This window comes from Lipotes vexillifer, unplaced genomic scaffold (genome assembly GCF_000442215.2).
Source record: "Lipotes vexillifer unplaced genomic scaffold, Lipotes_vexillifer_v1.1 scaffold402, whole genome shotgun sequence".
In the NCBI taxonomy this organism is placed as follows: Eukaryota; Metazoa; Chordata; class Mammalia; order Artiodactyla; family Lipotidae; genus Lipotes; species Lipotes vexillifer.
Window position 1 is genome coordinate 866,914 of NW_006798409.1, and position 14,874 is coordinate 881,787.

Consider the following 14,874-nt stretch of genomic DNA (forward strand, 5'->3'; position numbering starts at 1 on the left):
TAGAGGTTTAAGATTTTTAACTTTTTACGTGTCTTAATCTTTATTTTGCTTTTATGGTGGTTCTTAAAGCATACTTTCTGTACTAGAAAATTATAAAGGCAATATTATGTATTTGCTCATTTATATTTTTCCTAGGCCATTTATAATTTCTTTTTTAAAATTTTTATCGTTTTATTTTAAATAAATTTATTTATTTTATTTATTTATCTTTGGCTATGTTGGGTCTTTGTCGCTGCACGCGGGCTTTCTCTAGTTGTGGTGAGCGGGGGCTACTGTTCGTTGCAGTGCATGGGCTTCTCATTGTGGTGGCTTCTCTTGTTGCGGAGCATGGGCTCTAGGCTCATAGGCTTCAGTAGTTGTAGCTCACAGGCTCAGTACTAGTGGCTCGCAGACTCAGTAGTTGTGGCTCATGGGCTCTAGAGCACAGGCTCAGTAGTTGTGGTGCACGAGCTTAGTTGCTCCACGGCATGTGGGATCTTTCCGGACCAGGGCTTGAACCTGTGTCCCCTGCATTGGCAGGCGTATTCTTAACTGCTGCACCATCAGGGAAGCCCATAATTTCTTTTTAAATGTTTTTATGTAGAGTTTATTTTAGCATTTGGTTGGTATGATATATGGATCTAGCCTTTTCCAGATTGTCAGTCAGTTTGCAGGTAACATCTGAGTCATCTTCTTTCTCTGCAGAGAATGCAGTCATTATCATTTTCTAAGTTCTTTCTGACTTTACTCTATGGACTTTTTCTGTTCTTGTGATGTTCTGTACTATTTTTATGATTGAACTGTTTTTTTTAACGTCATTATTGGAGTGTAATTGCTTTAAAATGATGTGTTAGTTTCTGCTTTATAACAAAGTGAATCAGCTATACATATACATATATCCCCATATCCCCTCCCCATTGCATGTCCCTCCCACCCTCCCTATTCCACTCCTCTAGGTGGTCACAAAGCACCGAGCTGATCTCCCTGTGCTGTGTGGCTGTTTCCCACTAGCTATCTGTTTTACATTTGGTAGTGTATATATGTCCATGCCACTCTCTCACTTCGTTCCAGCTTACCCTTCCCCTTCCCCGTGTCCTCAAGTCCATTCTCTGTGTCTGCATCTTTGTTCCTGTCCTGCCCCCACATTCTTCAGAACAATTTTTTTTTTTAGATTCTCTATATATGTGTTAGCATACGGTATTTGTTTTTCTCTTTCTGACTGCACTCTGTATGACAGACTCTAGGTCCATCCACCTCACTACAAATAACTCAATTTCGTTTCTTTTTATGGCTGAGTAATATTCCATTGTATATATGTGCCACATCTTCTTTATCCATTCATCTGTTGATGGACACTTAGGTTGCTTCCATGTCCTGGCTATTGTAAATAGAGCTGTGATGAACATTGTGCTACATGACTGTTTTTGAATTATGGTTTTCTTAGGGTATATGCCCAGTAGTGGGATTGCTGGGTCACATGGTGGTTCTATTTTTAGTTTTTTTTTTTTTTGCGGTACGCAGGCCTCTCACTGTTGTGGCCTCTCCTGTTGTGGAGCACAGGCTCCGGACGCGCAGGCTCAGCGGCCATGGCTCATGGGCGCAGCTGCTCCGTGGCACGTGGGTTCTTCCTGGACCGGGGCATGAACCCGTGTCCCCTGCATCGGCAGGCGGACTCTTAACCACTGCGCCACCAGGGAAGTCCTATTTTTAGTTTTTTAAGGAAACTCCATACTGTTATCCATAGTGGCTGTATCATTTTACATTCCCACCAACAGTTCAAGAGGGTTCCCTTTTCTCCACACTCTCTCCAGCATTTACTGTTTGTAGATTTCGTGATGATGGCCATTTTGACTGGTGTGAGGTGTTACCTCATTGTAGTTTTGATTTGCATTTTTCTAACGATTAATGGTGTTGAGCATCCTTTCATGTGTTTGTTGGCAATCTGTATATCTTTGGAGAAATGTCTATTTAGGTCTTCTGTCCATTTTTGAATTGGGTTGTTTGTTTTCTTGATATTGAACTGCATGAGCTGCTTGTAAATTTTGGAGGTTAATCCTTTGTCAGTTGCTTCACTTGCAAATATTTTCTACCATTCTGAGGGTTGTCTTTTCGTCTTGTTTATGTTTTCCTTTGCTGTGCAAAAGCTTTTAAGTTTCATTAGGTCCCATTTGTTTATTTTTGTTTTTATTTCCATTTCTCTGGGAGGTGGGTCAAAAAGGATCTTGCTGTGATTTATGTCATAGAGTGTTCTGCCTATGTTTTCCTCTAACAGTTTTATAGTGTCTGGTCTTACATTTAGGTCTTTAATCCATTTTGAGTTTATTTTTGTGTATGGTGTTAGGGAGTGTTCTAATTTCATTCTTTTACATGTGGCTGTCCAGTTTTCCCAGCACCACTTATTGAAGAGGCTGTCTTTTCTCCGTTGTATATTCTTGCCTCCTTTATCAAAAATAAGGTGACCATATGTGTGTGGGTTTCTCTCTGGGCTTTCTATCCTGTTCCATTGACTTATATTTCTGTTTTTGTGCCAGTACCATACTATCTTGGTTACTGTAGCTTTGTAGTATGGTCTGAAGTCAGGGAGCCTGATTCCTCCAGCTCCATCTTTCTTTCTCCGGATTGCTTTGGCTATTCGGGGTCTTTTGTGTTTCCATACAAATTGTGAAATTTTTTGTTCTAGTTCTGTGAAAAATGCAAGTGGCAGTTTGATAGGGATTGCATTGAATCTGTAGATTGCTTTGGGTAGTATAGTCATTTTCACAATGTTGATTCTTCAATCCAAGAACATGGTGTATCTCTCCATCTGTTTGTATCATCTTTAATTTCTTTCATCAGTGTCTTATGGTTTTCGGCATACCGGTCTTTTGTCTCCTTAGGTAGGTTATCCTAGGTATTTTATTCTTTTTGTTGCAGTGGTAAATGGGAGTGTTTTGTTAATTTCTCTTTCAGATTTTTCGTCATTAGTGTATTAGGATGCAAGAGATTTCTGTGCATTAATTTTGTATCCTGCTACTTTACCAAATTCGTTGTTTAGCTCTAGTAGTTTTCTGGTAGCATCTTTAGGATTCTCTATGTATAGTATCATGTCATCTGCAAACAGTGATAGCTTTACTTCTTCTTTCCGATTTGGATTCCTTTTATTTCTGTTTCTTCTCTGATTGCTGTGGCTAAAACTTCCAAAACTGTGTTGAATAATAGTGGTGAGAGTGGACAACCTTGTCTTGTTCCTGATCTTAGAGGAACTGGTTTCAGTTTTTCACCATTGAGAACCATGTTGGCTGTGGGTTTGTCATATATGGCCTTTATTATGTTGAGGTAAGTTGATTGAACTTTTATAATATATAGTCAGCATTGTAGGTCAAAAAGAATGGGGTCATTAAATACATTGTGTTGTGCTTTGAGGTGTTAGGGAATTAGGAAGGAATTGGTTTTGAACTATACCTTAACCAATAGCTGTGTAGCCATGTATGCTTTCTGGCCTTGTATTTGGGAAATAATATTTCTGTTCTAAATTATTTAATTGCATTTACTGAAGTATTTTAGACATTTCAGGGCTCAGCACCTGAACCTTTGACTCTCCACCAAGTACATTTCTTTTATTTGATTCTTTGTAAACTCTTGATTTATGTTTGTATTGCACTTTATGAATTTGTTTTAAAGACATAGCTAAAATGAAAAGGTTTTATTTCTTTTGGTCATTTGGAATAGGACAGACTTCTGGGTGAAATAACTGAGTCTGGCTAGGAGATGTTTTACATTGATGTTGACATCTATGGTCTTTACTATGTACATGTGGCTGAAATTGTTATTTGACCAAGAACAGTTATTATTTCATATCTTCTGTTGGCTATACATGTGTAAAATTCATGCATTTTAAAGTGCCTGTTTTGGGAATTCCCTGGCGGTCCAGTGGACTCTGTGCTTCCACTGCAGTGGGTATAGGTTCTATCCCTGGTCAGGAAACTAAGATCCCACAAGATCTGTGGCACCAAAAAAAAAAAGTGTGCCTGTCTCTTCTGCTTTAATACATCTTGTTAAACAGTATTTTTAAAAAATGAAGTTTAACTTCTTTGGGAATATTTGTGTCTTCATTAAGTTCCATATGCAGCGGTCCCCAACCTTTTGGCACCAGGGACCAGTTTCATGGAAGACAGTTTTTCCACGGGGTAGGGGGAGCCGGTTCAGGCGGTAATGCGAGCGATGTGGAGCGGCAGTTGAAGCTTCAGTCACTCGCCCACTGCTCACCTCCTGCTCTGTGGCCCTCTGACGGTCCTTGGCCTGGGGGTTGGGGACCCCTGCCATATAGAATCCATAACTTTAATTAGTCTTTGCACATTTTGATCATTCTGCTAAGAAAATTCTGTCATTTTGATTTGGTACAACAAAAATCTCAAGATGAGTGTTTTCTTTAAAGAAGTCAGGTGATTTATGTCTGAAGTCCCTGAGAATTTTGCATTCTGTGTTTTATTCTTTTCAGGTGATCTAATGGTAGTTCTAGAAACAGCAGGAGAACTCCCTGTCAAGTGTATCAGAAACTTTATGGGAATTACCTGGTGGTCCAGTGGTTAGGACTTGGTGATTTCACTGCTGGGGCCCGGGTTTGATCCCTGGTCGGGGAACTAAGATTTCACGAGCTGCGTGTTGGCCAAAAAACAAAAAAAGAATATCTGAAGTTTTAGGTTTTTTTTCTCCTGAATAGTTTGTAAGTTGGAAAAGCTTATATGGTGTAGAAACAGGGGTCATTGTTTTGCTAAGGGAGGAAGAAAATATTAACAGATTGCACAGAAATGCTAACTCAGGATGTGTCCGGGCAATGAAACTGAGAAGAAGTCTCCTGAGGCAGGGGACCGTTCCCGTAAAAATTCTCCTCCCTAATAAAATAGTCACAGGAAGAAAGAATCCTTCCCTTCCAGCATTTCCAGGGTATGATGGCAAGAGCTGCAAAAACCATCCAGCAACGTAAAAACTAAGAGTCTGAGGGGAAAAAAGCCAAAATGTCAAGGCTGCCCAAGCAGAAAGACACTCTTTAATGACACCATTAGATCACTGCATCGATTCCATCTACAGACTTGTAAGAACACCATTACATATCTTTATTATTACTTAAGGCACTGCTTTGCAGCAAATGGAGTATTCAACAGCTTATTTTCACGTGCTGCGCAATCTTAGAAATCATAAAAGTATGTCCACCCCATCTGAATATCTGTAACAAAGTCACCCACCAACCATCTCAGTAAAATGAGGCTTGCCTGGAAAATGCTATTAATGCTGACTTCAGTGTCGGCTAAGCAAGCAATCACTGCTCTGGGAAGCTAAAACTGGTTAACTCTTTTGAATTAAAATACTTTGAAATGCTTTTAAATGAAGGATCTTCATGCCAGCACTAGAACATTTCTCTGCCTAGGTCCTTTTTTAAATACTGTTAAGCTCCTTTTTCCTCTTATTTATATAGGAATATTCTGCCATTGACTACTAAACTTGCACTTTTTATTTATTTATTTATTAAAATAAAAAAAAATTATTTTGGCTGCGCCTGACTGAGTTGCGACACGCGGGATCTTTAGTTGGGGCATGTGGACTCTTAGTCGTGGCATGCATGTGGGATCTAATTCCCCAACCAGGGATCGAACCTGGGCCCCCTGCCTTGGGAGCACGGAGTCTTACCCACTGGACCACCAGGGAAGTCCCTAAACTTGCACTTTTTAAATAAAGAAGAATGTCTGTCTCATCAGAAGCTGGGGGGAATTTCTTAAGCAAGGAAGACACCAAATTTTTTTTTTTTTTATAAAAGGCAGTGCTTTCTGTCACTTCTTATGTTTCATTGTTATACTATACTTTTTATTGTTAATAGGAATTATGATATGGTAGTTTACTTACACGTTTTCTGTTGTAGGATTTCTAGGTGTAGCTTAAAATAATTTGAGGGAGAGCTAAAGATTAGGCAGGTACATATTAAAGATATTAAATATTCATTCTAGATCCTGATTAGATTACAGCATCCCAAACTTTACAGAAAAGGCTACTTTTCCCCATAATTTCCAATTATTTATTTATTTTTGTAATTTTTGAATTTTATTTATTTTTTTATACAGCAGGTTCTTATTAGCCATCCATTTTATACACATCAGTGTACACATGTCAATCCCAATTGCCCAGTTCATCCCACGACTCCCACCCTCTGCCGCTTTCACCTCTTGGTGTCCATACATTTGTTCTTTACTTATGTGTCTCACTTTCTGCCCTGCAAATCAGTTCATCTGTACCATTTTTCTAGGTTCCACATATATGTGTTAATGTACGATATTTGTTTTTCTCTTTCTGACTTACTTCACTCTGTATGACAGTCTCTAGATTTATCCACATCTCTACAAATGACCCAGTTTTGTTCCTTTTTATGGCTGAGTAATATTCTGTTGTATCTATGTACCACATCTCCTTTATCCATTTGTCTGTCGATGGACATTTAGGTTGCTTCCGTGACCTGGCTATTGTAAATAGTGCTGCAGTGAACATTGGGATACATGTGTCTTTTTGAATTATGGTTTTCTCAGGGTGTATGCCCAGTAGTGGGATTGCTGGGTCATACAGTAATTCTATTTTTAGTTTTTTAAGTAAACGCCATACTGTTATCCATAGTGGCTATATCAATTTACATACCCACCAGCAGTGCAAGAGGATTCCTTTTTCTCCACACCCTCTCCAGCATTTGTTGTTTGTAGATTTTCTGATGATGCTCATTCTTACTGGTGTGAGGTGATACCTCATTGTAGTTTTGATTTGCGTTTCTCTAATAATTAGTGATGTTGAGCAGCTTTTCATGTGCTTCTTGGCCATCTGTATGTCCTGTTCAGAGAAATGCCTATTTAGGTCTTCTGCCCATTTTTTGATTGGGTTGTTTGTTTTTTTAATATTGAGCTGCATGAGCTGTTTATATATTTTGGAGATTAATCCTTTGTTCATTGATTCGTTTGCAAATATTTTCTCCCATTTTGAGGGTTGTCTTTTCGTCTTGGCTGTAGTTTGCTTTGCAAAAGCTTTTAAGTTTCTTTAGGTCCCGTTGGATTCTCAACCACTGCGCCACCAGGGAAGCCCGGGTTGTTTGTTTTTTTGATATTGAGCTGCATGAGCTGTTTGTATAGTTTGGAGATTAATCCTTTGTCTGTTTATTCATTTGCAAATATTTTCTCCCATTCTGAGGGTTGTCTTTCATCTTGTTTGTAGTTTCCTTTGCTTTGCAAAAGCTTTTAAGTTTCATTAGGTCCCATTTGTTTATTTTTGTTTTTATTTCCATTACTCTAGGAGGTGGATCAAAAAAGATCTTGCTGTGATTTATGTCAAAGAGTGTTCTTGCTATGTTTTCCTCTAACAGTTTTATATTGTCTGGTTTTGCATTTAGGTATCTCATTCATTTTGAGTTTATTTTTGTGTATGGTATTAGGGAGTGTTCTAATTTCATTCTTTTACATGTAGCTGTCCAGTTTTCCTAGCACCACTTATTGAAGAGACTGTCTTTTCTCCATTGTATATCCTTGCCTCCTTTGTCATAGATTAGTTGACCATAGGTGCGTGGGTTTATCTCTGGGCTTTCTGTCCTGTTCCACTGACCTATATTTCTGTTTTTGTGCCAGTACCATACTGTCTTGATTACTGTAGCTTTGTAGTATTGTCTGAAGTCAGGGAGTCTGATTCCTCCAGCCCCATTTTTTTGCCTTAAGACTGCTTTGGCTCTTTGGGGTCTTTTGTGTCTCCATACAGATTTTAAGATTTTTTTGTTCTAGTTCTGTAAAAAATGCCATTAGTAATTTGATACGGATTGCATTGAATCTGTAGATTGCTTTGGGTAGTATAGTCATTTTCACAATGTTGATTCTTCCAATCCAAAGACTTGGTGTGTCTCTCCATCTGTTTGTATCATCTTTAATTTCTTTCAACAGTGTCTTATGGTTTTCTGCGTACAGGTCTTTGGTCTCCCTAGGTATGTTTATTCCTAGGTATTTTATTTTTTTCGTTGCAGTGGTAAATGGGAGTGTTTCCTTAATTTCTCTTTCAGATTTTTCATCATTAGTGTATAGGAATGCAAGAGACTTCTGTGCATTAATTTTGTATCCTGCAACTTTACCAAATTCATTGATTAGCTCTAGTAGTTTTCTGGTGGCACCTTTAGGATTCTCTATGTATAGTATCATGTCTTCTGCAAACAGTGACAGTTTTACTTCTTTTCCAATATGTATTCCTTTTTTAAAAAATTTATTTTTAAATTTATTTATTTATTTATTTGTTTTGGGCTGTGTTGGGTCTTCGTTTCTGTGCGAGGGCTTTCTCTAGTTGTGGCAAGCGGGGGCCACTCTTCATCGCGGTGCGTGGGCCTCTCACTGTTGGGGCCTTTCTTGTTGCGGAGCACAGGCTCCAGATGCACAGGCTCAGTAGTTGTGGCTCACAGGCCCAGTTGCTCTGCGGCATGTGGGATCTTCCCAGACCAGGGCTCGAACCTGTGTCCCCTGCATTAGCAGGCAGATTCTCAACCACTGTGCTGCCAGGGAAGCCCTGTATTCCTTTTATTTCTGTTTCTTCTCTGATTGTCTTGGCTAGGACTTCCAAAACTATGTTGAATAATAGTGGCGAGAGCAGGCATCCTTGTCTTGTTCCTGATCTTAGAGGAAATGCTTTCAGTTTTTCACCATTGAGAATGATGTTTGCTGTGGGTTTGTCGTATATGGCCTTTATTATGTTGTGGTAGGTTCCCTCTATGCCCACTTTCTGTAGAGTTTTATCATATATGGGTGTTGAATTTTGTCCAAAACTTTTTCTGCATCTATTGAGATGATCATATGGGTTTTCTCCTTAAATTTGTTAATATGACTTTTTTTTCTTCAATTTGTTAATTAGTCAGGTTATCTAGACCCTACTACCACTTTCTGTAACTGCTACCCAGGGCTTGAAGGGGCTTATGCTCACAGCAGTATTTGGTGATAATGATAGTAACACAGTGATTCTAGGATTGTTGTTGATAAACTTTCTGAGACTGAATATGCCTACGAAAAACAAGATTGTAGAGAGATGGGCTGTTTGACCGTTGAAGGGACTTTGTTTCTGGCTTTACTTCTGAGGACATTGTTTAACTGTGGCTTACTCATTGAAGTTGCTGTTAGAAATTGTTACTAACGTTCATATCTAGGACTTGAAAATATTAAAGGAAAATTAGCTATTTATTATATTGATTTTTGTCAATATGATATTTTTAAAAATTCAGGACCTTTTTTTTTTTTGTTTGTTTGTTGTCTGTATTGGGACTCGAACCATATTATTTTTCAGATACACCTTATTTTGTACAAAAATAGGATAACACCCCCCCCGCCCCAGATCTTTGATTATGTTATGTTATCTTTGATTTGGTTTTGTTAGAATCCTCAGAAAAGCAGAGAATCTGTAATTCTCTTTATGGGAGTTAATAGCTGTCGGATGGAGTCCACGTTCCTATAGTATCTGGACTCTGTCTATATCTACTTGCCTATGTTGAAGACTTCTTTTTTATTTTGTTTGTTTTTTGCGGTACACGGGCCTCTCACTGTTGTGGCCTCTCCCGTTACGGAGCACAGGCTCCGGACGCGCAGGCTTAGCGGCCATGGCTCATGGGCCTAGCCGCTCCACGGCATGTGAGATCTTTCGGGACTGGGGCACGAACTCGTGTCCCCTGCATCGGCATGCGGACTTTCAACCACTGTGCCACCAGGGAAGCCCGAAGCCGCCTTTTAATTTAATGATCAGTTTTATTGCTTCTCCAGTACTGGCAGTCTTTTATTGCATGTTTGTAAAGTCCTCCTTCCATATCCTGTAAGAGATGAAATATCTAGCAATGAGAAGCCATCTGTTTAAAATTTTCTATCCATACCTTTTTTATCTGGAGAATTTCTTTTTATCCATATCTTTTTTTTTTTTTGCGGTACGCAGGCCTCTCACTGTTGTGGCCTCTCCCGTTGCAGAGCACAGGCTCTGGACGCACAGGCTCAGCGGCCATGGCTCACAGGCCCAGCCGCTCTGCGGCATGTGGGATCTTCCCGGACCGGGGCACGAACCCGTGTCCCCTGCATCGGCAGGCAGACTCTCAACCACTGCGCCACCAGGGAAGCCCTATCCATATCTTTTATAGTTGATCTTTAAAAACAAGTCTCCAGGGCCTCCACAACAGTGAGAGGCCCACGTACCGCAAAAAAAACAAAAACCAAAACAAGTCTCCATTCTCAGATAGAGTTGGTTGTGTAACCTCAAAACTTAAAGTCAGTTATATAATTAAAAGTTCTCTATCCACCTGAATAGTGGAAATCTGAAAGAAAACTATTAGAATGATTTTCCACCTTACAGAAGTCATGTTGCCATTGTCCAAAGTCATTTTCTCTTAAATGTTTAATCCTTGTAGTTATGTTGTTTAGGTCAGTCAGTACAGTTACTTTAGTTGGGTTTTTGTTTTCAGATTTGCATTACTGACAAGTTCTTAGATCTGTGATTTTCTTGATCCTGTTGGAATTAACTTCTAGTTCCACCTATCCTCTCTACTCTTATGATGAGCTAATTATTTACACCAGTTTTTGGACTTTTATGTACTGACACTTTTGAAGCACAGAGTGCTAATTAATATTGAATACTTTTTTGAGGTCTCTCTGAGCTTTGATGTATCTTTTGAGTTTTCTCTTGGAATATCTTTCATGGTGGGAAACATAAGTCAGGTTGGAAAGTTGAAGATGTTACCAGGGCTTATGAACAAAAACTTTATATTGAATCCAGTTTTAATTTACATTTGAATTCATGATTCAGAACCAAAAGTAAGATCTAGAACTTGGTTTCAAATTTTCTTTGTAGCAGTGTTTCTCAGGGAGTTTGAAAATGTGTGGGGCATTGTTGGTGTCAGAATGGCATGGGGAATATTGTTGGCATTAATGGAAGGGAGCCAGAGATACTGTGTGTCCTGAATGTGGGGACAGTCCTATGCAGTGATGTTTTGTCAGAACTTCCTCAATACTGGTAGCATCACGATTGAGAAACCCTAGAGATGAAGCATTAAAGTTTATGCCAGATACATTCATATCAGGAAACATTAGGTGCATTCATGAGTTAAACTTACACAGTATCCTTTGTATTCGTTTTTTTTTTTTATGGTAGATTCTTGAGTCTTTATATTTATTTGTTCGTTTGTTTTAGTTGTGCTGGGCCTTAATTGTGGCAGGCGGGCTCCTTAGTTGAGGCTCACTGGCTCCTTAGTTGCATCACGCGGGCTCCTTAGTTGTGGCATGTGAACTCTTAGTTGCGGCACGCATGTGGGATCTAGTTCCCTTACCAGAGATCGAACCCAGGCCCCCTGCATTGGGAGCGCATGATCTTAACCACTGTGCCACTAGGGAAGTTCCAATCCTTTGTATTCTTTTTTTTTTTTTTAATTTATTTATTTTTGGCTGTGTTGGGTCTTCGTTGCTGTGTGCAGGCTTTCTCTAGTTGTGGCAAGCGGGGGCTACTCTTTGTTGCAGTGCACGGGCTCTAGGCACATGGGCTTCAGTAGTTGTGGCTCGTGGGCTCTAGAGCACAGGCTCAGTAGTTGTGGTGCCCGGCCTTAGTTGCTCCGTGGCATGTGGGATCCTCCTGGACCAGGGCTCCAACCCATGTCTCCTGCACTGGCAGGCAGATTCTTAACTGCTGTGCTACCAGGGCAGTCCCTTTTGTATTCTTTTATTTATTTATGTATTTATTTATTTTTTTGCGATACGCAGGCCTCTCACTGCTGTGGCCTCTCCCGTTGCGGAGCACGGGCTCTGGACGCGCAGGCCCAGCGGCCATGGCTCACGGGCCCAGCCGCTCCGCAGCATGTGGGATCCTCCCGGACTGGGGCACGAACCCATGTCCCCTGCATCGGCAGGCGGACTCTCAACCACTGTGCCACCAGGGAAGCCCTCTTTATTTTTTTTTGAGGTATAATTGACATAATATACTGAACATAAAGTGTTCAAGTTGATAAATTTAGATGTGTTACGTGTACCGTGACCCAACACCTCAGTGAAGATAGTGAACATACCTATTACACCCAAAAGTTTCCTCTTCTTTTTTTTTTTTTTTGCGGTACGTGGGCCTCTCACTGCCGTGGCCTCTCCCGTTGCGGAGCACAGGCTCCAGACACGCAGGCCCAGCGGCCATGGCTCACGGGCCCAGCCGCTCCGCGGCATGTGGGATCCTCCTGGACCGGGGCACGAACCCATGTCCCCTGCATCGGCAGACGGACTCTCAACCACTGCGCTGCCAGGGAAGCCCAGTTTCCTCTTCTTTATAATTCTTCCTGCTTATCTACCAGCTGCCAGTTACCTGTGACCTGCTTTCTGTAACTAAATATTAATTTGCATTTTCTGGAGTTTTATATAAATGAAATCATATAGCATGTGCTCTTTTTTCTGGCTTCTTTCAGCATAATTGTTTTGAGATTCATCCACGTCATTGTGTGTTATTAAATTTTTTTATTGCTGAATAGTATTCCGTTGTACAGACATACAGTAATGTGTGTAGGCATTCACCTGTTAATGGACATTTGGATTGTGTTCACTTTGGGGCTCTTAAAAAGAAAGCTGTTCAAGAACATTCACATAGAAACGTTTATTGGATGTGTGCTTTCACTTTTCTTGGGTAAACACCTAGGAGTATTATAGCTAGATAATATGATAATGTATGTGTTACTATTAAAAACGCTACCCCATTGTTTTCCACAGTGATTGTTCTGTTTTGCATTTCCACCAGCAGTTTCTCTACATTCTTGCTGATCTTGGTCTGGTCAGTCTTTAATTTTAGCTGTTTTCGTAGGTGTGTAGTGATATCTTATTATGATTTTAATTTGTGTTTCATCAGTTACTGGTGATGTTGAGCATCTTTTCATGTGTCTGCTTGCCATCTGTATGTCTTCTTTGGTGAAGTGTGTAGTCAAATCATTCTTAAAAACTAGGTTTTTTAAAATAGTGTTGATCTTTATATATTCTGGTTACAAGTCCTTTATTAGATATATCCTTTGCCAATATTTTCTTTCAGTCTGTGGTTGTCTTTTCATTCCCTTAACAATACCTTTTGAAAAAACAGAAGTTGTTAGCTTTGCTGAAGTCCATTTTATCGATTTGTTGTCTTGTGGATTATGCTTTTGGTGTCATTTTAGAAATCTTTGCCTAACATCAGGTCATAAAGAGTTTCTCCAATGTTTTCTTTTATAAATTTTACAGTTTTAGATGATACATTTAGATCTATGATCTGTCTTGAGATAATTTTTATTTATTGTGTGATGTATAGATTAAAGTTAATATTATAATTATTTTTTGGCAAATGGGTATTCATTTGTTCTGGCACCATTTGTTGAAAAGATTATCTTTTTTTTTTGTACCTTTGCCAAAAATCAGTTGTTCTTATATAACAAGTCCTGAAATCAGGTATTGTTAGCCCTCAACTTTGTTCTTTTTCAAAGCTGCTTTGACTTTTCTAAGCCACTTGTATATACATTTTAGAATAAAATTGTCAATTTCTACAAAAAAAGCCTACTGGGATTTTGATTGGGATGGCTTTGAATCTATAGATTAATTTACTGCTTATTTCATTCTTTAATTTCTCTCAGCAGTGTTTTGTAGTTTTCCTTGTACATGTTTTTCACATGTTTCATCAGACTTATCCCTAAGTATTTATATTTTTTGAAACTCTTGTAAAAAATGTTGTTTTTGAAACTTGCTCTCCAATCAGGTCTTGTCCAATAAGCATGTGGCTCCTGATCATCTGTTGCAAATCTGCCAGCGCATCGGTCCCATGTTGGATAAAGAAATTCCACCCAGTATTTCAAGAGTCACTTCTTTACTTGGTGCAGGAAGGCAGTCTTTGCTACGTACAGCAAAAGGTACCTTAATTTGAAGAAGTGTTCTGCTTTGTATTACTAGCTTAATAATTATTATAATTGTGAAGTAATGTAAGCATTGTGGAAGAAAGGTGATGTGTAACTGAAAACCATGCTGTGGACTATAAAATTCTCTGCATTTAGCATAGATGTTGAATTTTATTACATCAGTGTTTAATGGGTCCTTCTGCATTTAAAAAAATGATAAAGGTATAGATGTTAAGCTTAAAAGCTTGAATTTATTCTGAGATGTGTTTGAGGTTTTATCAATGTGAGTTCTTATTTTTCCATTTTGTAGCTCACTTATAACTTCATTGAATGTAATTGTATGTGTCTAATAAACTCTTTAAATGCTAGAAGTATTTCATTTGATATTTAGATTCTGAAGCCCTTTTATAAGGGGAAGTGATTTTCTAAATTTGATAGCAGTTTGAAAATGAGCACCAAAAATGTACAAATGCATGGTTCTTTTTCACCAGTTTAATTTTTTTGCAAAATTATGTGGTAGCAAAATGTTTGGAATTGCTGTTCTTTTTCTGTTAGCTTGGTATAAATTACTTAGACTCAGTATATGTATGTGATATGATCTATGTATACAACGTGGCTTAACTGCTAATGGGCAAGAATGTTGGCTCTTCTGATCCTGAGTATACGTCAAGTTCATCCCTCATGATTATTTTTAAGATCTGTTGCTGATGTGATGCTGCCTCTTAGATGCTCCACCAGTATAAAGTTTGACTGAGAAAGAACAACCCTTCCTCTTGGTTCCATGCCAGACTGGTTTGTCAGCTTTAGTTGCTTCTCAGTGCTCTATGGTCATGCCACACTGTGGCTTGAATCAGGAAACTGTTCATATTCTTCCTTTTTCTGTGTCCCTATTCACCTTTTAATTATTCTGTTTTAGGTTGTTATATAGTAGTTGCCTGGGTAGCCTGTTTTCCTGTTTTCTTTACTTGTGTCAAGCTCAATGTCGTTTTGTGATGAGCACTGCTTTAGAACTG

At 39.1% G+C, this 14,874-nt stretch overlaps 1 protein-coding gene across 1 annotated transcript in view; it reads left to right on the forward strand.

The window, feature by feature from the left end:
- BRWD1 (bromodomain and WD repeat domain containing 1) overlaps nt 1–14,874 on the forward strand; it is a 118,911-nt gene that overhangs the window by 14,790 nt on the left and 89,247 nt on the right. The window contains exon 3 of the mRNA XM_007470504.1: nt 13,726–13,876. Coding sequence (XP_007470566.1) covers nt 13,726–13,876 — 151 coding nt within the window. The remainder of the gene's footprint in view (nt 1–13,725; nt 13,877–14,874) is intronic.